Source organism: Spodoptera frugiperda, chromosome 27 (assembly GCF_023101765.2).
Source record: "Spodoptera frugiperda isolate SF20-4 chromosome 27, AGI-APGP_CSIRO_Sfru_2.0, whole genome shotgun sequence".
NCBI classification, from domain to species: domain Eukaryota; kingdom Metazoa; phylum Arthropoda; class Insecta; order Lepidoptera; family Noctuidae; genus Spodoptera; species Spodoptera frugiperda.
Window position 1 is genome coordinate 7,301,094 of NC_064238.1, and position 24,821 is coordinate 7,325,914.

At 35.3% G+C, this 24,821-nt stretch overlaps 4 protein-coding genes across 5 annotated transcripts; 2 read left to right on the plus strand and 2 right to left on the minus strand.

The window, feature by feature from the left end:
* Positions 1-1,044: 1,044 nt before the first annotated feature.
* On the plus strand, positions 1,045-8,893 carry LOC118263871 (osteocalcin 2-like). Of its 2 annotated transcripts, XM_035576072.2 has the most exons (7): positions 1,045-1,289; positions 1,906-1,986; positions 2,536-2,566; positions 3,802-3,957; positions 6,754-6,876; positions 7,909-7,972; positions 8,696-8,893. In XM_035576072.2, the coding sequence occupies exons 2-7, from the start codon at positions 1,919-1,921 to the stop codon at positions 8,803-8,805; spliced, it is 552 nt and encodes a 183-aa protein (XP_035431965.2). In that variant the 5' UTR covers positions 1,045-1,289; positions 1,906-1,918; the 3' UTR covers positions 8,806-8,893. The 2 variants fall into 2 exon arrangements, with proteins under 2 accessions (XP_035431965.2, XP_035431966.2); XM_035576073.2 differs by lacking the exon at positions 7,909-7,972 and having other exon boundaries at positions 1,049-1,289.
* Positions 8,894-14,682: 5,789 nt separating this feature from the next.
* LOC118263472 (growth-blocking peptide, long form) lies at positions 14,683-15,607 on the plus strand. The gene has a single exon (XM_035575493.2). It carries the CDS (start codon positions 14,902-14,904, stop codon positions 15,340-15,342), a length of 441 nt encoding a protein of 146 aa, XP_035431386.2. The 5' UTR covers positions 14,683-14,901; the 3' UTR covers positions 15,343-15,607.
* A 453-nt stretch (positions 15,608-16,060) lies between these two features.
* On the minus strand, positions 16,061-24,368 carry LOC118263611 (basic salivary proline-rich protein 3). Its single transcript, XM_035575705.2, has 2 exons — positions 24,233-24,368; positions 16,061-16,721 (listed from the first exon to the last, which is right to left on the minus strand). The coding sequence occupies exons 1-2, from the start codon at positions 24,258-24,260 to the stop codon at positions 16,324-16,326; spliced, it is 426 nt and encodes a 141-aa protein (XP_035431598.2). The 5' UTR covers positions 24,261-24,368; the 3' UTR covers positions 16,061-16,323.
* On the minus strand, positions 17,018-20,120 carry LOC118263610 (uncharacterized). Its single transcript, XM_035575704.2, has 2 exons — positions 19,787-20,120; positions 17,018-18,327 (listed from the first exon to the last, which is right to left on the minus strand). The coding sequence occupies exons 1-2, from the start codon at positions 19,860-19,862 to the stop codon at positions 17,159-17,161; spliced, it is 1,245 nt and encodes a 414-aa protein (XP_035431597.2). The 5' UTR covers positions 19,863-20,120; the 3' UTR covers positions 17,018-17,158.
* Positions 24,369-24,821: the final 453 nt, after the last annotated feature.

Below are 24,821 nucleotides of genomic sequence, written 5' to 3' on the forward strand. Positions count from 1 at the left end.
CTTTGCAAGTCTTTTATACGAGAGGCCAGTATCATCACTACTTAAGGATATTAAAATCCCCTATTTGTGTAAGGAGCTTGTTTTCTCGCTGACTGTGGACCGTTTATCGAATAATCCCGATAAAGCTGAGTGAATTGAGCGTGTACAATAATGGCGTAGAATAGGAAAACCGCGGACATGGTCAGGGAGTCAGACATCGGTATAAGTACGCTTTGGGTCTCTCAGCTATTTATTTTGGTCATCACTTGGTAGTTTGGTTAAGCAGTAACATCCCTAAAAATGCATCTAGGTATAGGTCTTATAGGAGAACTTGAGTTCTGTTATAAACATAGTTAGGTTTACCATTATTGTTACTATGAAGCATGTTCGCTTTTCCTGAATAGTTACCTTATCAAAGCTACCGTAGTCTACAAATACATTGTAAATGTAATTAAATTAATATTATATCAATTTATTTCAATATTAGTAATACATTAATAAAGGTAAATACTGTTTGACTGTGGTGAACTTCTTTGATATATCTAACGATAGATTATTCTCAAACATTCAAATTCTTATCAGTGAATGACCCTGGGCCTAATTCTAAGCATTCTTTTTCCCTAACAACACATTCTTTCCATACTATTTCTGAGAAAAATCCAGTGATCTCCAGTTAAACTGAACTTTAACTTACATAACAATTGGTTAATCAAAGTTCTTGTTGAAAATGGACGTGTAATGTTATTATTTTGATAAGTAGTTCTACGAATACATTAGATAATGACGATTTGTAAATATTTATATAGATAACTGTACTGGTACACTTGACGACGTAGAAACTAAACACCTTTGAAGATTTTCTGTGCACTTTAAAATAATAAGAATAATTCCTAATGAACCTCATATGAAGACAACAAGATGAAACTAAACTATAGATATTTTTATTAAAATTACATTCAAATACATATCAAAATATTACCAAAGGTCACATTTGCGACTTGACCTTAAAAATAACAACATAATATTGATAACGGGAACACAAAAATATATATAATGCGAAGATACTGAGATACTGTGTATTTTAAACAGTGAGATCGTATAGATTGGTTTTTGAGGCGATATTTTGCAATATCAGTTTATTTATTTGACCCTATTGACTTGAACCTAAGAGTTAAGTAAATTCGACCCAAATTTGATAATTGTGATACCTAGAGAATTCAGTTGGTGCAGATCTTTGGGACTGAGAGATAGTGTATTTGTGTTAAATGAAAGTTTGAAAATTACAGTTTGTTTTGATTTGGGGATATTTGGTAAGTACTATTTCTTTTAAAATTTATTTGGTAATGTTATTAGAATATTCAATAGAGTGCCAATTCTCCAACATAGAAATTCAAAGTAACTGCATAGATAACAGGGATAAATATAAAAAGTTTGACTAATAACGCTCGTGTGAGGAAAACCCCAAAAATAATATTCGCATTCTCGGAGTAATGTAGAATGTTAAATACACTTTCAGTGCTTGTTGCTATTGCTATTGTGAGTTTAAAACTCAATTGAACTAATGAAATTCTCTATTAAATAACAGAGCCTGAAATTGTATCCAATGTTTTCATCATCAGAAAGCTTAAGATTGAAAGAGATTCAAAACTTTCAAGTTTAGTCTCTAAAATTGCTGTACTAAAGTACCTATACTTCTGCACACCACGTTGAGAAATTATAAGCATGATGTTTATCCGGAGCTGTGAACTACCTAACTAATTTACCGGGGCTCCGACTCAAAGAGCAGAAGTAGAAACAGGGTAGTTTTTAGTCAGTAAGAGCATGACACTACCTCTCGCCTCACCTAATGCGAGAGAAGCCATTGGATGATTTTCTTCCCTCTTAAAAAAAGCGTAATGTTTATGTTACATTTTTATCATCTTACAGAGACATCATCAAGATGAATAAAGCTCTGATCTTCCTACTAGTAACACTAGCAGTACTCGCGTTAACAGAAGCCAGGTCTTGGTAAGTCTATACCCAAACACTGAACATTTTACCTTAGCAAAAGTTTTCACCCCAACTACTAATCTGGCACACAAGACTCGATTCCTAAGGCGTCTAATTCCCACAGCGAGCAAAGTGTAATTGCGTTTTTATGTGTTGTTCCCCATTTTAAGATTGGAATTGGGATTGCACTCGATAACTGGCGACTGTCGCCGTTTTTAACAGCTTTAACGAGTTAAATTATTATTGCTTATCGTAATTGCTGTTTCCTAGTGTAATGTAACTCTTAAACCAGTTATTATTATTTTTGAAGCAACGTTTGTATCATCTATGTGAATGGAAATGCGCCCTGTGAATGGCAATAAGGTTTAATTCTTTGCAACTGCAACTAACTGGGGAATATGAATTAAAAACGATCATTTATCTGAAGTGAACTTTGAGCTAATGCAATAGTGATACACGAATTCTCACATGGTGGAAATATCCACTTTCGTGATTTACTATTACACAAAAACTTGTAAAAAAAGTTAACTGAGTTTCTATACATATTTTGTTTTTTTTTTCTTTCAGTGGTTCCCGTTCACGATGTGACCAGTGTTGTGTAAGTACCATAACATGCGCAGGAGTACATTTTTTATCATTTTCCTCATACAATTTGAGTGTTGGCGATATACCTTATCGACGCCATATTTTATTGCTAATTAGCTATTTATCGTTTGTTTTTATACCTATATTAATTTTTATTTCATTGTTTTGAATTACTTAATAGTTAAGTTACTATAGTTGATAGTAAAGAGTGTAAAATAGGATAACAACACAGTATTTTTCTACAACAAAATTAAATAATTAATGTCAGTGAAAGAAATGCATATTTACCAAAATTTTATTCATTTATGAGGCTTCTTCAATTATTTGATTTACTAGAGAAATAAACACTTGTACAATCTGTGTAGGTATGTACTTATTTTCTTGACCCAATGGGATAATAAATAAAATAATATCTGGAGAAAAGGTTGACACGAAACCGTCACTTTTGTACGCTTTTTGTAGCATGGCAGTAATTTTGAAGTCCTGTTAGTTGGTAATTGACCTTGAGACATTAGTACATTAATTGGTCAACTGGATTGGTCTAGCAGAATTTGACACCACATACGAGTCCACCAGACTAAAAAAGAAATCCTTTAATAACAGTACTGGCCTATTAATCTAAATAGCCTTGAGCATGTTAGCCAAATGACGTAAAATAATATTAAGAGCAGATCACGGGTGAAGGATGCGGTGTATCAGTAGTTTCGAATTTGTGCCAATTTGTTATTATAACCCACTAAACATCTGGTCTGCTATCATGTTTGTGTATAAAATGCCATCTCCATTTTTGATGCGTGGTTTACATTCGAGTATTAGGATTTAGGATCCCATCGAAAAAAAAACAAAAATTTGACGAAAGACGGATCACCTGACGGTAAGCAATCAGCGTCGCACATGGACACCCGCAATACCAGAGAAGTTATAAGTGCGTAACTGGCTTTTTGGGACACTAGACTACAGATTTACCAGACTCTTTCTATCTCCTAGAATAATGGTATAGATTATAGAATAATAGATTCTCAAGAATATGTGCATGTACTAAGAAACTGTGTTTAAAAATGCATTCGCGATGCTATGATAAATTCTTAAAGACCTGATTTCTGTCTGAGTGTAGGTTATTTCATTTATTCCATTTAAACCATAAGCACAAAACAAAAATAATTAAAAAAGTAATAAGAAAATAAATAGTATGTCAGTCTGTCAGTCAGTAAAGCTAGGTGACTCAAATTATTCTAATTTCGTTTACAGAAAAGCAGATGTGGCAAAGGTGGCTCCGATTCTGATTCATCATCATCCTCTGACTCTTCATCGTCGTCGTCATCGTCATCTTCGTCATCATCCTCATCATCATCCTCTTCCGAAGAGGATGACAGAGGATGCGCGTGCTGTGGATGTTGTGATGGCGTAAGTATAACACATATATTTCAACTAGAAAAACAAATTATGATCTTATCCTAGTTTTTTTTTTTTTTTTTTTTATTGTAATTCACAAAACTGATGTACAATCTCACATTCAATATATAAAATATAGGATATAATGTCTGATTGACATCTACTAGATGTGAATCCGGCATGCACATAGTAAGACACATAAAAATAATACCTAAACTAATCTAATCCAAATAATTATGCAAACTGGGTTTAATTAATGAAAACCAGTAATATAGGTAAGCTACACTTAATTTAAATAAACAAATAGATAATAATAAAGAACTAATAGAGAATAATAAAGAACTCTTAATTTAAATAAACAAATCTCTGAGTTTAGACCTCACTGAGGCCAAAGAACCAGCAAAGAGATCAATGTCATCACGGGTGGAGTTAGCAAGAGAAAGCATACGGGATATCGGAGAAAACTGGCCTAAATTTGTTCGACTGTGAGGCAGAACGAAGGTTTTTCGGTTCATTAAGCGGCTACCACTACGCGGGACGCAAATCCGTATTTTTTCTAAAAGTTCAGGGGAGTCTATATACCCATTTATCAATTTAAATAAAAACATGACATCTAATGATTTTAAATTTTCTAGTTGGTCAACTAGACTACAAGAGGCCCTATGGCAGATTCCATTGGTACTCATGGACCTCATGGTATAAGTTTCGTAACGTAATTTGTATGTTTGCTACTCCTTTACGTCAAAACGGCTGAAGGGATCGGGATGAAATTTGGAACAGGAGTAGATTATGGTCTGGAATAACATATAAGTAGGTTATGTTTTCTCACGGAACGCAGATGAAGCCGAGTCGAAGCTAGTAATTCATAATATATTTATAATCGGTATTATGTGTGTGAAACGGTTAGTAATTAATAATATAATATATTTATAATCGGTATTATGTGTGTGAAACGGTAGGTAGTACATTATAGTGACACTTTTCCTACTCCTTAATATAAAATAACTTATAGAAAAACCAAATATTTATTTGTAAGTTTTATTCATAAAGGGATTACCCGGGTAAAGAAATTACCTAGGTAATAGGTATCATCCTGTCTGAGGTCATCGAGGTGTTTACGTGAATTCCCTGTGTATTAGAAAATAAGTACATATTAATATTATATTGTAATACGGTATTTTACCTGCTTCCAATGTATTAGAAACCGGGTATAATTGCTATATAAAATTTTACTTTAACTTTCTTAAAGAAAATAGTTTCTAAATTATTTAAAACTTAGTAAAGAAGGATCGCTTACCACAAGCGTATCCTTGCTTAAAAGATTGTTCCTATAATTGTTAATTATTATGTCGATAACAGTTGGTTTAACTACAACTATTATCATTTTTATTTATTTTTTAAAACGTATCTAGAATATAATTATGTGGTTATATGATTTTTTTGAATAAAATTGATTTTTTACGTGGTATACAATTACGATCGTAATATTAATCATTCTTGCATTTGATTATATTTAAAGTTTAAACTAAAATAGATATTTGAAAGAAAAAATGCAAAATGTTGTTCCAGACTCAATTATCCAAACTTGAATGTGAAACTGCAAGTTATTTATTTACCAGAGCCGTCTAAACCCAAGAGAAATCAGAAATAGTCGTTTGTAAAAGTAAGAAAATGTGATTAGTCCACACCATTAAAATGGGGGGAATAAAAATTAAATTCTGCTCATAAAACATAGACTTTGCATACATTTGTCAGTCTAATTTAGTCACAGCACATGACTAAGCTACACTAATGTTCATATTTATGCATATTACATTGTAGTTACATTTACATAATAGGTACATTTAAAATCATTCAAGCAAACTTTGTTTGTGTGTCTCATAAAAAAGACTGTAAAGCTTCTTAAGTAGCTACTCATATTGATAATATTTTATAAAAAAAAACAATCGTAAATGACAGCTGATTTTAAAATTTTACCTTTTACTCACGTAACTTGACGAGGTAACTTGACTAGTTTCAAGACAAGCCAGGGGCTCATAATTATGAGTAGCTTTGTACGATAATGCGGTGAGTGTCACTACTCACTAGTTAGTTACATCACCAAACAATAACGTGATTTAGTCGTAAAACACAATTCATTGAATATGTCTCACACGAGTTATAAAACTTATATCTATTCATGGCAAAAAATACGTAGGTAGTTTTTTTCATTCACATAAATTGCTAATGTTAGCATGACGAAGATTACTAGATAATATCTGAATCATACTTTATCCATTATATCGGCACACAATGGACACTTCAATGAGATGCTCGTGAATAGCAGGATTGGGGCCCTTGTACATGTCGATAGACATACGTATACAGGTATTTGAATGATATTTTTTTCATATAAAAATAGTAGAACATTGTGGAATAGCTTTAGAAAATTTTAGAATATAAAATTGCCACTGATTTACTGACAGATTGTCTTAGGTTTAAACTTGAAAACACGTATTAATTTCTAGTTAAACAGTTACAAAAAGATAATTGACATAAAAATTTGTAATCCAATTCTAAACTTTAGAATAAACAGATCCGTATAAAGGTAGGCATCCACAGGCCCGCATCGCACGCAACGGATTTTAGTTTGTATGGTATAGAAACTTATACAACTACGTGCACTAATCCGCATCGTACGGACCATATTATCGGTAATGCCTACATGCGATGCGTACTGATGACGTCATACAAAATGCGTACGATGCGGGCCTGGGACACTTACCTTAAAAAATATACATATTTATGTTAACGATTTCTCTTTTCCAGGGAAGAAGAAAACATAAGGATTCTTCATCTTCCTCGTCTTCATCATCTTCTTCGTCGTCCTCATCATCATCCTCCTCTTCTGAGGAAGACGATCCACAGTGGTCTTACAACTGTATTTACGAGGTTAGTATGAGTTTTTTTCATGGAACTCGCCGATACGAGCAGTCGTATCACCTGATGGTAAGCAATCGCCGCCGCCCATAGACACTTGAAACACCAGAGGCGTTGTAAGTGCGTTGTCGGTTTTTGGGGGTTGGAAATTTAAGGGTTCGAATTGGGGATTGGGAACATTGGGAAGGAGAGAATTGGGCCTCCGGTAACCTCACACACACAACGAAACACAAGGCAGGCGTTGTTTCACGTCGGTTCTCTTTGAGTCTGTGAGTTGTTTCAGATCAGGGTCTTATGTGTTCCCAATGCCTTGGAACAAGTTTTAAGTCAAATTTCGGTGGTGCTTGGCGACTGGGCTCCCAGTTCGGCAGTCTATTTTGTGCCTTTAGGCTAAAGTCCTGTCCTGTCCTGTCTTCCGCATTAAATACACCGAGGGAAGTGAAAACTATCGTTTTCTTTTTCTTCTCCTCTAATAATATCTTCTGATTTATTTCGTTGCGGGATCCAAGACAGTCATTCATGTTCCTGGGACGCGCTGGACTTCAGTGTTTCGGTGTTTTCATGGTTGTATCTACTGTAGATCCTAACTTACAGGAGTTGCAGCGGTTTTGGGAGGTTGTGGCGGACTTGTCCCATAAATTGATTATTAATTTAATGATTATTTGTATTTGTACGGTTCATTTCTTTATGGAAGCGTGCGTTAAATCTGTTATAAAGTGTTATGCGTTTTTACACTATCTATGTATAAATAGTGTAATGTAGGGTATAAAATAGGATGTAGTATGTATTTTATTTATTTATTCTTTCTATGTATGTTTATTGAGCTATCTTAAAACAGGTGTATTCTATGTATGTAAGTATTGGGTGTGACTGCTTTAGTTGGCTTGGCGATGAATTATAAATCTTAAGACTTTGAGAGCATGTTTGAATGTCGGTTGGTAGTTCCTAGGTTGGTGTGCATGTGTGAGCTGTTCCGTTAGGGGGTTTTGTTGTTACACTTTCGATAAGTGTAAATCGTAATATTGGACAAATTCTTCGTTCCAGGTTCAGCCAACTGATACTATTTTACGGCGAGTGACTTCTTGCCGTCGTCAACAACCCCCTAGAGGTGATATGATTTTGTAGATTATTGGGGTTATACATGTGTATGCGGATAGTCTCGTTGTTCTTTGAGTGATAATATTGGTGAAATAGTAAAAGACTTATAGGAGATAGTATTTTTATAGGGCATTAGAGACTATAAAGAAATTAAATAGAGAAAGGAACCATGAAAGGTGAATAAAAGATGGATGATTTGTTATTATGTATTTCGCCTTACTCACGCAACTATTTGACGAAGAACTCGACTAGTTTCAAGCCATGCTAAAGGCTTATATTCATAAGCTGCATTCCGCGACACTAGACGCCGTGACTGTTACGCTGCTCGCTGGGTAGTGTGGCGTGGCTTGATACTAGTCGAGTTCCTCGTCAATAAGTTACGCGCGTAAGCCAAAAACATCATAATTAATTTAGTTCTCACGAAAGTTATAATATAACCAAGATGGATGATCTATGTGAGAATTGGTGTGAAACAAAAGTGTATGGAATGACGTAGAGATGGAAATGATAATCTTTGATAGAAGAAAATGAAAGAGAAAGACATGTACCTACCAAATAACTAGTAGATGTCAAACAGTAGATTCTATCCCAACAAGTTAATTCTTAAATATCGTAGAATATGGAAATATTTTCTATATTTTCCTTAATCGCTATGCAACTTAATCGGTATTTACATAATGTCGGTGTTTCTATAATTCTTTTTATACATTATTTAAATGATTTTTTGTTACAGCCAAAGAAGTCCAAACATTTCAAGACCCGATGTGGTGGACCAAAAAGCTAAAGTTTGTGCAACAAGTCGCAACAGCCGGACAGACAGTTTTCAGTAGAATCAAGCAGTAGAGGTACCAGTGTTAAATAATTTGTTATGTTAATGTTAAACTGTGATTAATGTTATACCAAAAATGTGTGCAATAAAAATGTTTTATTACTTTGTTATATTATTTAAATAGCACTATCAGCTGCTATTGAATTATCGCAAGTTCGATTTCCGTATGGATAACAGAAATGTTTTATGGTTGGCATTAAAAGTAACTCTCCACGTTGCGTCATTTGACGATTTCATGCATCATTCACAGAATATAAGCGACGAATGCTTGCGTCTTGCCTTGAAACAATGAAAACTGTCAACGAAGCGGCAACGTTAAATTCGCCTATCGTTTGTGAAGAATGCACGCATTCGTCAAATGACGCAACGCGGACAGAGACCTAATGTAAAGTAGTAAAGGTATACAAATATGGTTGTGGTTTATGGAGAACGTTCATCGTTAATGATATGTATTTAAAATTTAGAAGTATGTACATATTTAATTTGATATGGGTTTCGAAACTAGTTCAGGAGTATGATATCTGAATAGTAATAATGTAGAATTAGGACGAAAAACTGTATTTTCTCTTTATACTTTTTGAATATATGTGCATTTAATTTTATACAAAGTACAAGAATACACTATAAGTAATTATGGAAACAGGTTATAAGACCACAAGAACAAGATACCTACATATAGAAGTAAATAAGTAAGTAAGTTTACATTATCATACATATTTGTATCCGATAATGACTAAACATTAAGTTTATAGTTTTCTGAAGTTATAGTTTCTTATGGTATAAGCCGGTACACGAGCTGACAGACCACCTGATGGTAAGCAATCGCCGCTTACAAGTGCGTTGCCGGCCTTTTGGGGGTTAGGAATTTAGGGGTTGTTGGGGAATCGGGGATTGGGAAGCAGGGTAATTGGGCTTCTGGTAATCTCCCTCACACAATGAAATACAACACAAACGTTGTTTCACGTCGGTTTTACAGAAAACCGACGTGAAACAGTAAAGCCGTGTAAAGCCGCGGTGTCACTCCTGTCGACTCAAAAGGGTGCAGAGTAAGTTGAGTTAAGGGTGTAGATACCTACTAATAACACTAGATTCGGGTACTTTGTCCCAATTGAAATTATAAAATATGTGGAAGTTAATATTATGTTACAAAGGCTTGTTAGAGGCTTCATAGACAAAATTATGTACGTACGTAGGACCGTAGGTAGGCTTAATGGGAGTTATTTTCCAGCCAAATCTTTGAATGATGCAGAATGAAGGAGGATGCAAGAAGCAAGCATATCCAATAAAAATAATTAATAAAACCCGAATACCATAGACTTGCGTAAATATAATCCTAAGTATTTATACATATATATAAAATTACAATAAACTAAGATGTTACTTACAATAAAATGATATTACATATACTAGTTAAACGTATTATACATATAATATTATTAGTCATGACTGTGCTAATCTCTTCAAAAGTAGCTTCCGAACCTTCCGCTTGAACGATAAACGACTGATAGCAGAGGGAAGCGAATCGCACAGAAAAATGGACTGGACGAAAAAGAGGAACGAAAGAATTTGGTATGATGTGGTAGAATCGAAACCGGAGCCAATGGTATGGACCAACCAATCAGAGCGCCGAACGCGCTCTCGTTTCGATCTCGTTAAACGTACAACAAACTCGTACTAAGCCCTCTGACCATAAAAAAAGAAGACCAATCAACATCCAACTTGATAATTTACATGATATAAAAACCTTGAAAACGGGAGAAATGTCTTAATTAAAAACATATATTATAATTTACGTAATAGGTACTCCAAACCTTTTGTTTGGATAATAAAATCCTACATATTTAATATCCATTACATTAATACAGTATTCTATTGTGTTTTATTTGATAAAATGATAAAATTATTTCGCTGTACACCTATTATTCGTGTAAATATAAACATGTGGTGTTTAATTAAAATATCATAGCCGGAGGTAGGTATTTTAATCATGAAATGCCTCCACGTGAGGCCAATGCGTGGCATTTTTCACTCTAAAGCGTCAGCAATGCCGTCAAAGGATATGACAGGTCCTTTTATTCTGTTCGATATTGTAGCTGGTAGAAACCAGCCTTTGTTGACTACCAGCTTTGTTTTGTATTATACATGAGCATTTAGTCATATTTTTGTATTATATGTTTATTAAAATGACTTTTCAGCGTTATTTTTAGCGAGAAATGCACTTTGCTGAAGCTTTGTGGTACTCCTTTTAGGCTGTGGTTAGTTTCCGTATGATTGAGTAAACTTGTAAACAAGTATAGGGTAAAGTTTGTTTTAAAAAAGCTTTGGCCCGCATTTGGATTTTCTCCTGTGTCGTTGGAGCCTAGCAAACATCTAGACCCGAAACAACAATTAGTGGATCACACAAAGAGTTGCTTCGGGCAGGAATTGAACCCGCTACCCGTTGCCCAGTCACCGCACCAACTGAGCAGTCCAAATTTTCAGGCTTCATTCTATTAACGAGAATTTCGTTAATATCATGTCAATATATTAATCTAAAAATTATTATCGGTGCTACGTTACACTGATGTGTTAATCAAATAATAAAAGGTTTACAACTTAACATCTTTTGCTGTTACCTATAGGTACGTTCTGATACTGGGCAATAAAGTAACAGGTTTCTAGAAACGGGTCTTACGACAAACAAAGAACAGAATAAAATAAAAAATGGAATTTAAACACCAGTTAATAAGCCAGAAAATAATTATTCTGCAACCAGTTCTGCGAAGAAGGGAATCAATTAAAGCATTAATGAACACAGAATCCAGTCTTTGAGTACGACAAAGTAACTTGTTTCGAAGCAAAGCAAAGGCTTCAAATTTAATTCAAATGGTCAGTTTCCCAACAAAAAATAGGTCTATCTTGTTCCGAAACGAAACGAATGAAATCGCTGAAGCGGATTTGTATTGCGGGAGCGGCTAACGAGGATTTCAGCATGATGAACTATGAGAGCCCTTTATCCAACCAACGTAATCATCAATTAGGTTGTTATTACTTACTGGATTAGTGAGTTGCTGTTTGTTTTAGTTTCAACTTTTAACAACTTGTTGTGAAGCTGCTTTTGTTGTTGTATTTCATTATGTATCTATCTATTCTGTGGTTGGTATTCTGTGAGTGCTGAGTTCATTTTTGTTGACTGCGTCATTGGTGAGTGTTTATTATATAAGTGTCACTATTGAGTAGGAGGACTCTCGAGTCGGAGAAGGAAGAAAAAACATTAAAGTATTAAGTAAATATAATTGTTATGAGAACCATCATGAGATTGTCAATATGTGCGATGTAGATTCAGCAATCATTGTGCCGATAGTCATATCTGCTAATGGCCTCATAGCCAAAAGTCTCGACCAAAACCTAAGTAGGCTAACGTTAGATGGTTGGGTCAAGGGGCTGATGCAGAAAGCAGGACTTTTGGATACGGCGCGTATTATCCGGAAATTCCTCTCTGTTGAGCCCTGACCGCTGGTAGCTTGGGTTTCTCCCGTTACTGGTGGGCTACTGTTTTTTATATTTGTAATTTTTTTTTTCATAATTAAATGTTTAAAAAGGAATTAACAACTATTGAAAATAATGGAAATAAATAAAGAATAATAATAATGTTATTGGTAAAAAGTTTTGACATGTGAATTCTAACTTGTCTAACTTTTCATAATTATCAAACATTGTTTCACGTGATGTTATATAACGTATTGCCGAATAATTGTGTCTAAGTGTATGATGGCATCATTCTAGAAAGTTTCTAAACACGAGTAAAACATATCGATTGACCTTTCAATTTGGAGTGATCCACTCCAGCGGCAAAATACTGTAGGCATGCATTTTTGTTAGTCAATTGGCAATAGACACAATGATAGAAGTCAATTGATGTAATGGGATCAAATGGTCAATTTATAGTAGAGGGTACCTCGTGCACGAAGTATTGATTAAAAACTCAGCAGCACTTCATATTCTTTATCCGCGGCTAGTTCTAGACAGACGTAACCAGAAAACAGTGATGGATAATTTAATTTTGGTTGTAGTGCTATTATACTGCTTCGGATTTTCAAGTCAGGGTCTAGTATTACAAAAGCCTGTAGAAGACTCGGACCCACAAGCAAATTTCTATGAAGTTGACATACCAAATGAATCTGACCAACGTACCAGTTTAGATTATTTGAAGAACACAAAAGGGAACACCGAACTTGCGCTCATTGTGCTTGTACCAAAGGACAATCAAGATTATAAAGTTGTACTTGAGAAGAACGAGCACTACGATAAATACGTCATCGTAAAAACAAAGCCAGAATTACTCGACCTCGAACCATACACTCAACATCATGTTGATAAACATAATGCTAACAAACAAATGGTCATGTGGCTAAACTTATACTGTGATATGCATCCGGATTGTGACAAGAATAAGTTAAATGAGGAACTAAGGAAGGTACGCCCATATCTAGAGATTTAAAGTGCAGGAAGAACTTAATAAAATAATAATAATGATTTAAATATTTCCGTCGAGGAAATGTGCACAAGGTAAATAAGTTCCATGATTGGTCACGACAATATTAAAATACGCTAAAACTTCTTAAATTTTGTGAAAGAAATGACGGTTAGAAGCAGTCCAGTGGATCTAATCAGTGGTTCAAGACTAGGAATGACCTACATTTCGATAAATTGAACAAGATCAGTTTACAACACTTGTCGTTGTGGTAGACCGTGTGTGTGGTTGTGCTAGTTATAAAAAAATCTATTGGTTTTGACTATTAATTCAAGGACCCCAGTGGTTGGTGAATAATTGTGCTTAAATATACATAAGATAGAAATAAATTAAGTGGTACAGTATACTATAGTATTGATTTAATATTTAGGTGATGTGTCCGAAAATATGTCAAATATTATAAACTAATAGTTAATTGGTGATAAATTAACATGAGACTTGTGGATGTTATCGTATTTGTGTAGCCGCCTGGTAAATGTTAGCTGATAAACGAACAGCGAGGACCGATATGTTTTAGTATTGTAAAATGACTTCTGTGTCGACGTGTTTAATTGTGTTTAGTATATTAATTAGCATCCTAGTTGGAGCTAGCGCTAGCACATCATTCACTGGACAGTTTCTTCTCGATATATTTGGAAATCCAATAAAAGATTTTCAAAACACTTTCACAAAAGAAAAGGTGTTTCCTAAAACGAGTAGTTTACGAGAAGATCCATACCGTAAGAAAAAGGATGATAATTCACAGCCTAAAATGATAGATGTGCCTTCTAACGCGCAAAGATGTCAAGCTGGCTCATACATGGACATTAACGGAGTGTGCAGACAACCATGGTGACTGGTCGCACTAACTATATATAGTAGCAACGTAGTTTGCTACATACAATACGTTAACATGGACGCGAAATATGTGTTGTTTCTCATAGTGATGGTGCTGAGCTTGTGTATCCGTACTGATGCACGAGTTGTGTTTAATATTCAAGAAAAACTACGAATGGCGACCACGACGGAGGAGAGTTTGACACAACATTCTCAAATTATTCGAGTACCAGAATTAGAATGCCCCATTGGACAGAGACGTGACAAACTAGGCAACTGCAGGCAGAGATTTTGAGGTATTGTAATTTGGTTATTATGACAAGTTTAGCATAAGTATGATTAGGTACTTAGTCATTAAATTACAAAGATTAATTAAGATATGTGTACTGCGACCTGTGACATTAATTATATCGATTATAAGGTAACTTTTACTCAAAAAGGAAAAACCTTACAAGTACTTTTTTAATGACATGATAATAAAAATATTCGAGAATTAACATTGTACCTAATTTGAATGTCAGAAAGTTTGGTTGTATTTTTATTTAAACTTTTATTTTCAGGTGGCGCTTTGAAAATGGACGGAAATAAGTTTAGTATTACATTAAGGAAGATTATTTTGACGCATTAGCTCACTGGTATTATTATAATCAATTCTTGGAGTATGTTGTAAGATAATTTTTATTAGGTCAAATAAGTTATCTTATAAGCCGAAGTCATTCTCGATACTTCAGTCCACAGAAAATTATCACAAGACGTGACACGAACAGAGACATTTCACAAAATGAAATTAACAATCGCCATTTTATTTTGTGTTGTTTTAAGTTTGCAATATAGTGCTGATGGAATCCCGCAGACTTTTCTAAACGACTATCGTCAAAGAGTGCATAATTCACTAAGCAAAGTTCGTCAGAACTTGAATTCTCTGTTTCCTGGTGAAAACAAAAAGGCGCAGCAGAATAACGATGCGGCTTCAAGCATTGTCTTTCGTGAGGAGAAGTCTGAGGAAGATTTTGCAGCAGCAGCGGCAGCAGCCAGAAAGCCAGTGGAAGTGACTACGCCACCTACTGTACCTACAACTGTTGCTACTACGGTTAAGCCTGTAGAAACCACTACTAAGAATGCAACTGATGGTGATGACAAAGGACGAGAAAATTTCGCGGCTGGATGTGCAACTGGCTACCAGCGCACTGCCGACGGAAGATGCAAACCCACCTTTGGATAATCTACATTTAATTTGTGTTTTTCCTGCTAATTTTATATCTATATTTATTTTACCGCTATAATTTTGCAGAATTTAATATTTAACAGTGATTTTAAATGTAAATATGTATCTAAAAGTGCATTATGTTCGAATTTTTCTAGTAGATTTGTTTATAATTTTGGCATACGAAAAAGTGTTACAATTTTGTCATTTATTTTTATTAAAAAGTGAAATAATGTACGGGATAACATTAAAATGTTAAGTATACTTTTTAAATTTGTTTAAATTAATTGTTTTATTTTACTGTCAAGTATAATTTATTAGGAGATAGTACAGTGAAGGAAAATTAACTAAAGTATTCTTAAAATGCCCGATGCCTGTTTATAACGCCCGTTTCTTATATATGAGTGTACGGGTTCGAAACCTACCAAAGGCAAGTACCATTGTGACTTTTTCTGAGTTATATGTACTTTCTAAGATTATTTAGACACTGCTGACAAACGGTGAAGGAAAACATTATGAGGAAACCTGGGCTTATTATTTCTAATTATAAAATTGAAATTGGTGATTAATGCTCAAACCTTCTCCGTGTGGCCTTTGGCCAGCAGTGGCAATTTAATGACCATTTATTTAATTCTTAAAACTCAAGTTAAAGTGATTAACAGTATTTATAACAAGTTTACGTAATGAAATAGATATTAATGTTTGTGTCATAGGGAGAATAATGAAAAAGAACACACAATTTCTATATTATAATTTTAGAATTCATTGTACAAAAATAAATAAATAATATATTCTAAAGTCTGGACTCCAGCCAATTTAAATTAGATTATAAAAATATTAAATACAAAAGTAATGACAATATTAAAATGGCAGTCGATCAGTAGAACGATATACGAAATGTTCATCTATTTCCTTCAGTCTCTTTCTCTCATAAAATTTTCAAATAAAGTGGTCCTCATCTGAGACCACTCGGGAAATAGTAAACTGGTTATCTATAAATCATTCTTCTGGAGTTACAGCTACTGCTTGGTATATCGGAGGGTAGTGCTGACTAGGAGTAATTGGTGGTTTTCCAGTAGCATCACCATTGAAGCGATCACCTAAAAATTCTTGCAGTACGGCAACAATTTGTTCCTTGTTTGCATTATCTTGTGGTTTATTTGTGACTTGATTTGGATTTTGATTCTGATAACCTTCTGTCACACCGTTGTAATTTGGCATACCAGTATTTCCAGGTACGGGACCTTGATCATAATATTCGTTTTGTGGAGGTCCCTTGTTAGGTGGTCCTCTATTTGGAGGAGGTCCTCTGTTCGGAGGAGGCCCTCTATTGGGAGGTGGGCCCCTGTTAGGTGGAGGTCCTCGGTTTGCAGGTGGGCCCATAGGTGACCGCTTCTCTGTAAACAACACAAAAAACGTTAATACCAATCATAAGTACCATTATTCAAACGTCATGTACGTAACATACAATATTCATCATAGAGTAGCAAAAAACTCAACAAGTATTGACATGGATGGGTTGCTTTGATAAAAACAGTATCATCATTGAAAAAACCATCTTTGCTTTTGTTCTGTTTTTTTCTTAATTAGTAGGTAGATCACTATTATGTTTTATTAATGTTCTTCAGATTAAAGCCTTTCATAGCTTAGTCAAAGAACGTGACTAAATTCAATAGGATGAATTAAACAGCAATAACATTGAATCAGTATATATTTTTTATAAACTTTAACAATTATAGGAATCAGAGTTAACAATCATCGGTTAACTAGTTACAATTGTATATATTAGTGTAAATAATACTTTGAATAATACAGAAACGTGTAAAAAATAGAATCAATCGGCTGGAGTAACAGCAGCGGCTTGAAATAGACGAGAAAGAATAGGTAGTGTGGTAACAGCTCCCCTTTTAGGATTCTTGACATTCTTTGTCGTTTCATCTGCTGGCAATTTCTCATCATCAGCAAATCTTACATCGAGTTGGTATTGATCATCGTCATCTGGAGCGACAGTTGTAGTTGTTGTAGTGGAAGTAGTAGAATCATTTTGGTAGTTTTCATTTTCTTTGTCATTGGGTTGTTCGCCACTATTAGGAGGGGGAGGCCGTGGACGGTTCGACCAGGGATCATTGTGTGGCGGTCCGCCATGGTGTGGGGGTGGTCTCCTATCAAATCTATCTGGAGGCCCACCGTGGTGTGGAGGCCGGCGATCAAACCTATCAGGAGGTCCGCCATGGTGTGGTGGTCTGCCATCAAAACGATCTGGTGGTCCACCATGATGCGGGGGTGGTCTACCATAAAATCTGTCAGGAGGTCCACCGCGATACGGTGGTGGCCCACGATGATATGGTCTGTCATTTGGCGATTGTCTTGTCTGTCTGTCATCATAAATTCTTCTACCGTCGTGTGGAGGAGGAGGTCTATTATAATAATCGTCATAATAGGAATTGTATTGGTCATAGTAATTTGATCTGTAATCGTCAGGGGGTGGTGGGGGTGGATGATGATGATGATGTGGGGGAGGAGGATAACCATAAGGAGGGGGCGGATGATGATGGTGATGCGGAGGTGGCGGTGGTGGTGGATGATGATGATCTGGGGGTGGTGGCGGCGGTGGATCATGATGGTCTGGTGGTGGTGGTGGTGGTTCCCTGTCTTCCACAAAATTCTGCCCATTGTCATATTGGAAATACTGATTGTTAGAAGCTTGTGGCGTTTTCTCATCTCCATCCTTCAGTTTATATACTTCGAAATTGGAATTTTGTGACACCAATTCTAATTTTGAGTCGGATGCTGATGCGAACTTATACATATTTTGGAGATTGGTCACATCGTTAACTGGTTGTAGATGAATTGTCTCCTTGTTTTGTAAATTAACTTTCGATGGATTTATGGCTGCAGCATCGATGTACACTATGTCAACGGTATCCAAGGCTTGTCGTCTTGGTCTTGGAGCGTGGACATGTTCAAACTTGTCAGTCACATCTTGCGTCGCTGACTGCTTTTCTGAAAGATAAGCGTGTCAAAGACTATCACTGCATTACCATTTTTGTGTAAGTTATCAAGTTAGTAACAAAAATTATAGGTAAGTACTGTTTCTAGGGAATATAATTAGTAGATCCGACTAACTAATTGTTCATTTTTTGTTTAGTAATGGGGAAGTTGAAGAGTTTGTATCTTTAGAAGTGACGACATTTATAACCAACTAGCTATTTCCACGCGGTTTCACCCGCTCTGCTCTGCTCGTTTTGATCGTAGCGTGATGTTTTATAGAAAAAGATATTTTTTTCAAATCGGACTAGTAAGTAGGTCCGGAGATTACCGCGTTTAAACAAACTCTTCAGTTTTATATGTTAGTGTAGATAGTTTGATTTTATAAAAGAATGTTGCATTAGATAGTCCTGTTTTTTTTTTCTAATACGATAATGATTTGAGAACCAATTATCTAGAAGAGTATTCTTTTTATTTTATATCAATTCTGCTACTTTGACTGCAGCACTTTTCGCTTCAGGTAGATGTAGACGAAGGGATAAAACTCCACTGTGACATGTAAAAATTGCTTATTTGTGGATTAATTGAAATAAATTATATTATTGAGCTAACAGTAATCGTGGAAATCGATAATGTAGTTACATACTACTAAATGGAACTAGTAGGCAGAGGTGCACAAATTAAATGTAAGTTATCCGATGTAACTTTTAATACTGACTTCATAATTTAAATTCAAATGTTGTAAAATTATACAAAAGCATCGTAGTTATTGTTATCTACTCGAGTAATTCAAGAGTCCGTGCATTTATAATAATCGGAACATTCATAAAACCTACCGAAATACTGTTTCGAGGTTAAGACATTTTGCTCGATACTGGTACTCTGAACGGGCGAGGCAAGTCATTCAATTTTATTATAATTTAAAATAACTCGTTTCGCTATCGGGAAAGACCCGAGCCTAAAATTCTTCAACTGAATCTGTATAACCTTGTTTACAAATCTGTGATATTATCACGCCGCGAATAACAAAGTGTCAGTGACCTTTGCACGATTCGTTGAAACATAATCTTGGTACATTAGTGTTCAAAAGCAAATATACTGTATTGGCACTTCTGTTAATACAATTGTAGATATCTAATACTCGTTTCTAGCACAAATATTGATCTAATCAATGTACTGTGAAGGCAATCAAACTAATGAGTTTTGTGTTTGTAAAGTTGACTTCTATCTGTGATCATTTACAATAAACACTACGATATTATTATACTCAAATACTTGTAAAATATGATTTACACTTTACCACTAAATAAGTCGTAGTTCCTAACCGATTTGCGCGTCATTTTACCACACATCCTAATCATACTACAAAACATTAGAACTACGGGCGAACACAATTAATCATTCATTTACAAACGAACGAAGTAAACTTCACGTTTAATTTAATAAAAATAGCAAGACGATACTATATACTAACCTCTAATGCCTGTTCTTGGAGCACATGTCGCCAAAGCTACCAGAGACGCAGCACAAATAAATACTAGGCACTTCATTTTGAAAAATATCTTGAATATTATTAATATTTCTTCCACACAGTATCAACGTCCATCTTCGATCAACAATTTCGTAGAATATGAGTATGTGCCGGTAAACCTTGAAACCGGTTCGTTAAGCAGCTGTTACGATCAATACAGGATCTGCTCATCAGACGTCATCAAGGTGGCAAAAACTTGTAAGACAGAATATCGTTTTATTACAGATGTTGTTCTAGGGCTGTCAGTATAGTACCTTTTAACCGACAGCGCGATGCTCAGGTAATGTGTTTATAATACCTTATGTATATTTATATTTGCAGTTTATTATGATAACATCACATGATACACTATAACGCATTTGATTTCATAAAAAAGGTAGACAGAGTAAAATGTAAAACTTTTTTTGTTAGTTTTGTTACGAGTCCCTTGTTATATTAAATTTTTTATTCGCCAAAAGGGTAGATAGGGCTTCAATGCATCAACACATTTTTTCATCAATTATGTTATAAATCCCACTTTATAGAGGTTGAACGTATTTTCATACTGGCACAAAATCAAACTCTTTACTAAACTGCCCATTTGGAGAATTGAGAATCCTTAACAATTTGATGTTTTTAGGTTGACTTTTTTATGTTCAATCTGGTGCCAATATCTTCTGAGCCTTATGTCTAGAGGTGAGATGTAGGATAATGCTTTCTTTTTATTGAAATGTTGAAATAAAACTAGTAACGTATCTAATGTAGTTATCCTTCCAAATGCATTCAATTATGATCAGACTCAATGACTTTGGATGACACGTTAGGGCAAGAAACATAATGGATTCTTGCTTAATAATGATGAAAAAAAGGTATGAAGGTGGTTTGGTTATTTATTTTTGAAACCTAAGCATTGTTTTTCTTTAATTCTTCGAGCGTGGCCATTGACTTTTATTGAAAGATACGAAACGAAAATATATTAATATTTTAGTAAATAGATACATATTATAAGTAATTTCCCACAATAAGACTAAAATCGCTATTGTAAATGAAATTTAAAATGAAAATAGATATGATATACATATTACATACACATTTAAGTCAAAATTTAGAACTGTTAAACATAAAACCTACCTCTCAGGACTCGATAAATTACATCAATGATTATTTCGCTAACGTGGGTAAAAAACTAGCCCAACAAATTCAACCAAGCTTAAATAATGTCCATATCCCTGTCCACCCAGATTCATCTCCTCCTAACACTTTCGTATTACTGGACACGGATGTGACTGAAGTGAACGGTATATTGATGAATTTAAAATCCGATAGCGCCCCGGGATGGGACAACATCTCTACAAATTTTTTAAAATTTGTCAGGAAGGAGGTCGTTCCTGTAATAACTCACCTTGCCAATATCTGTCTCCAACAAGGCGTCTTCCCGTCGCCCCTAAAGCAGTCTATTATTACCCCAGTGCATAAAGGGGGGGGCAGGGACGATGTCAATAATTATAGACCTATCTCGGTCTTACCAGCTATATCAAAAATTCTCGAAAAGATTATAAACTCTAGACTCACTAAATTCCTCAACAAATTCAATTTACTATCTCCTTCACAATTTGGCTTCAGACAGGCTATAAGTACCGAAGATGCTGTAACTGCTTTAACATCTCACATAACTGAGCAACTGGATATGGGAAACAAATGCTTGGCCATTTTCTTAGATCTCAAAAAAGCATTTGACACCGTCTCTGTCCCTATCCTTGTAAACAAATTGCAAAAGGTTGGAATAAGAGGTACAGCGCTCAGCTTACTCATAGATTACCTGTCCAACAGAAAGCAAAAAGTAAAAATAGGACAGCACCTAAGCGACGAAGCAGAGGTATCATACGGCGTGCCACAGGGTAGTGTTCTAGGACCTACCCTCTTTTAATATATATTAATGACTTGTGCAATATTAAGTTAATAAACTCCAGAGTATTGGCGTACGCCGATGATACTGCTGTGGTATTTGCTGGTAATACTTGGCATGATGTTAGGCTGAGCGCAGAGGCAGGGATTGCCCACATAGCAGAATGGCTGAAAAATAACTTACTAACTTTGAATACCACCAAGACGAACTTTATATGTTTCAGTGTTAGTAACCGGACACAACCCAACAATGACCTCAACCTTAGAGTACACACATGTGGAGATACAAACAGCATATCCTGTAACTGTCCATTCTTAAACAGAGTCCCTAAGACGAAATATTTAGGCGTGATGGTTGACCAGTTTCTATCGTGGTACCCTCACCTTGAACATGTAAACGGTAGGGTTAGAAAACTTACTTGGATGTTCAAAACACTGAGACATGTAGCCTCAACTAAAATGTTGAGAAGTGATAAGCGGCCTAGGAACCTCCTTAACGAGATTTATATTGCTTTAGCGCAATCCGTTCTTCTGTATTGTATCCCCATCTGGGGAGGGGCAGCAAAGACCAGATTTATGGACGTGGAACGTGCTCAACGAGCACTGATAAAAGTGATGTACTTTAAAAATAAAAGATACTCTACTAAAAACCTATATGAATTCAGTGGTTTACTCTCAGTGAGAAAACTGTATATAACCCAATTGGTCCTAAAAACACATAAAACGCTCCCATATAAGGTGAGCACAACACAGAAAAGGAGAAATGATAAAATAGCAGCAGTTACCCAATGTAAAACCAAATTTGCGAGCAGACAATTTTGTTACCTCTCAGCTAGACTATACAATAGGATTAATAAAAACATAAACGTACACAATAAAAACTACTACAACTGTAAAAAAACTATAACAAACTACATCAAGTCACTTACTTATGATGATACGGAAGCTCTTCTGGTATATCATGAGTAATAATATAATACACACCACACATCGCACCACACCACACACCGCACCACCCTACACCACACCACACCACACCACACCACACCACACCACACCACACCACACCACACCACACCACACCACACCACACCACACCACACCACACCACACCACACCACACCACACCACACCACACCACACCACACCACACCTTACCACACCACACCACACCACACCACACCACACCTTACCACACCACACCACACCATACCACACCACACACCACACCATACCACACCACACACCGCACCACATTACATCGCAACTACCCACACTATATCTTACACACACGCCACAAAACACAAATCTAACCAAACTAAACACCATGCGTCTCACTACTTGATACTTACCCAAGATGTTAGTATGTAGATAAATTAAATATGTATCTAAATGTCATTTTACATGTTAGTATACAACGTGTAACAAAATACCCATATACATCAAGAAGCGCTGTCCAATACAGGTTGAATAGAGTCTCTACACGAAGTTTCAGCTTAAAATACGTTTATAAAAAATTTGCACCAAATACTTGGTATCGCATGGTTCTTGTTTTTAAATCATACAAACATGTCACAATACTACAGGGGTCACTCGCTAATATTACGAAACATTTATTCTGTAAATCTCATCGCCTAGTACCTGTCTACCTAATTTTGAATCACGCGGCGGCGCGATTTGAAAAATTCATAACTTGGTACCATGAAAAAATGAGTTTAAAAAACCCATGCCGTATCGTTTGTTATGTTGTCTAGAAGCCGTGTACTTGATATGTATACCCCTTTTTGTTACACGTTGTATATAAGATGTGGAAGAGCGGAGTCGCCTACTACAGGCATTGTTTGCCTAAAAGGAAGCTCCAAACTCAATCTTTGTATATGTAGCATTTTGTAATAATAAATAAATATTTCATTAATATTTCATTAAATACATATTTATCATTTCTCTCAACCCTAATTCTTAATTGCTAGAAGGGGTCAATTCTTTAAAACCGCAGATTGTCTTCCATCTACGAGTATAATTGTACACTTGGAAATTCCACAGTAAACATATTTTTTTTGTGTTTTTGTACCGTAATGCATAGCATTAAAATTGCTATTTATTAAAAAGGTAAGTAAAGATGTACTTCCTAGATGTACCTATCACTCGTTACGCTTCGAGTTCGATCGTAATTGTACCGAGACGTGTAAACAGTAAATAAAACACGTTACTAAAAATTACTTGAGTGATTAGAATTTTGTAATTAGAACTCTTCTTAAAACATCAGTAACAATGCAAAAGTGAATTTATGACACTACACTATCATTAATACTTTTAAAACTTCAACCTTAAGTACTGAAATTCCGACATCATCTACGTACTATAACAGAACATAAATGTCACAATTTCAAACAATTTTAGTAGCATCTTCCATAAATAGCACTACCCGCACCGTCAGTTACCACTTAGCTCAACAAAATCAAAATCAATGTTGGTCGTATAAAGTGAAATGTAAAAGCCACTTACCTAATACTGAAAGCGGCGACAATCTCATTCCGGGCGACAAATTGAGAACACCTCCTGGCTAGAGCCACAGGCCGCATTCGCTGGTAAATAGCTATTTATTGTGGCAGAGAGCGAGACACCTGTCCTGCGTACGGCGACATGCCACTAAATGGAACACCCTGTACTATGTGTTGTTAGAATTGTTTTATTTCTCGTTATTGGTTAATAGGTTCTTTTTTTGTGATTGTTTTATGAAGAAAAGATGGGTTTCTTTTTGCTGGTTATGTTATCAATTCCACTTATTTTGAGCAATTAACAACATTTAGAATACGCGATAAACTTAAAACCCATTTTTTTAAAAACGCTATTGTTTGTAGTATGATATTACTGCATTTTACGTTAAAATCAAGAATCATGAAAAGGTAAGTTGTAACTAGTACGTTCCTCTTATCTTTAAATCTGATTAAAGAATCCTTACTTAACTACAGTTTGACACAAAACTGAATTTTAAATAGCGTTTAAAATTTATTTATGGGTATTTGCGGGCCAGCATCCATTGTTCCCCTATTTCCTCTAACACGGGCGACCAAAACCCCGTTCTAAACCTCAC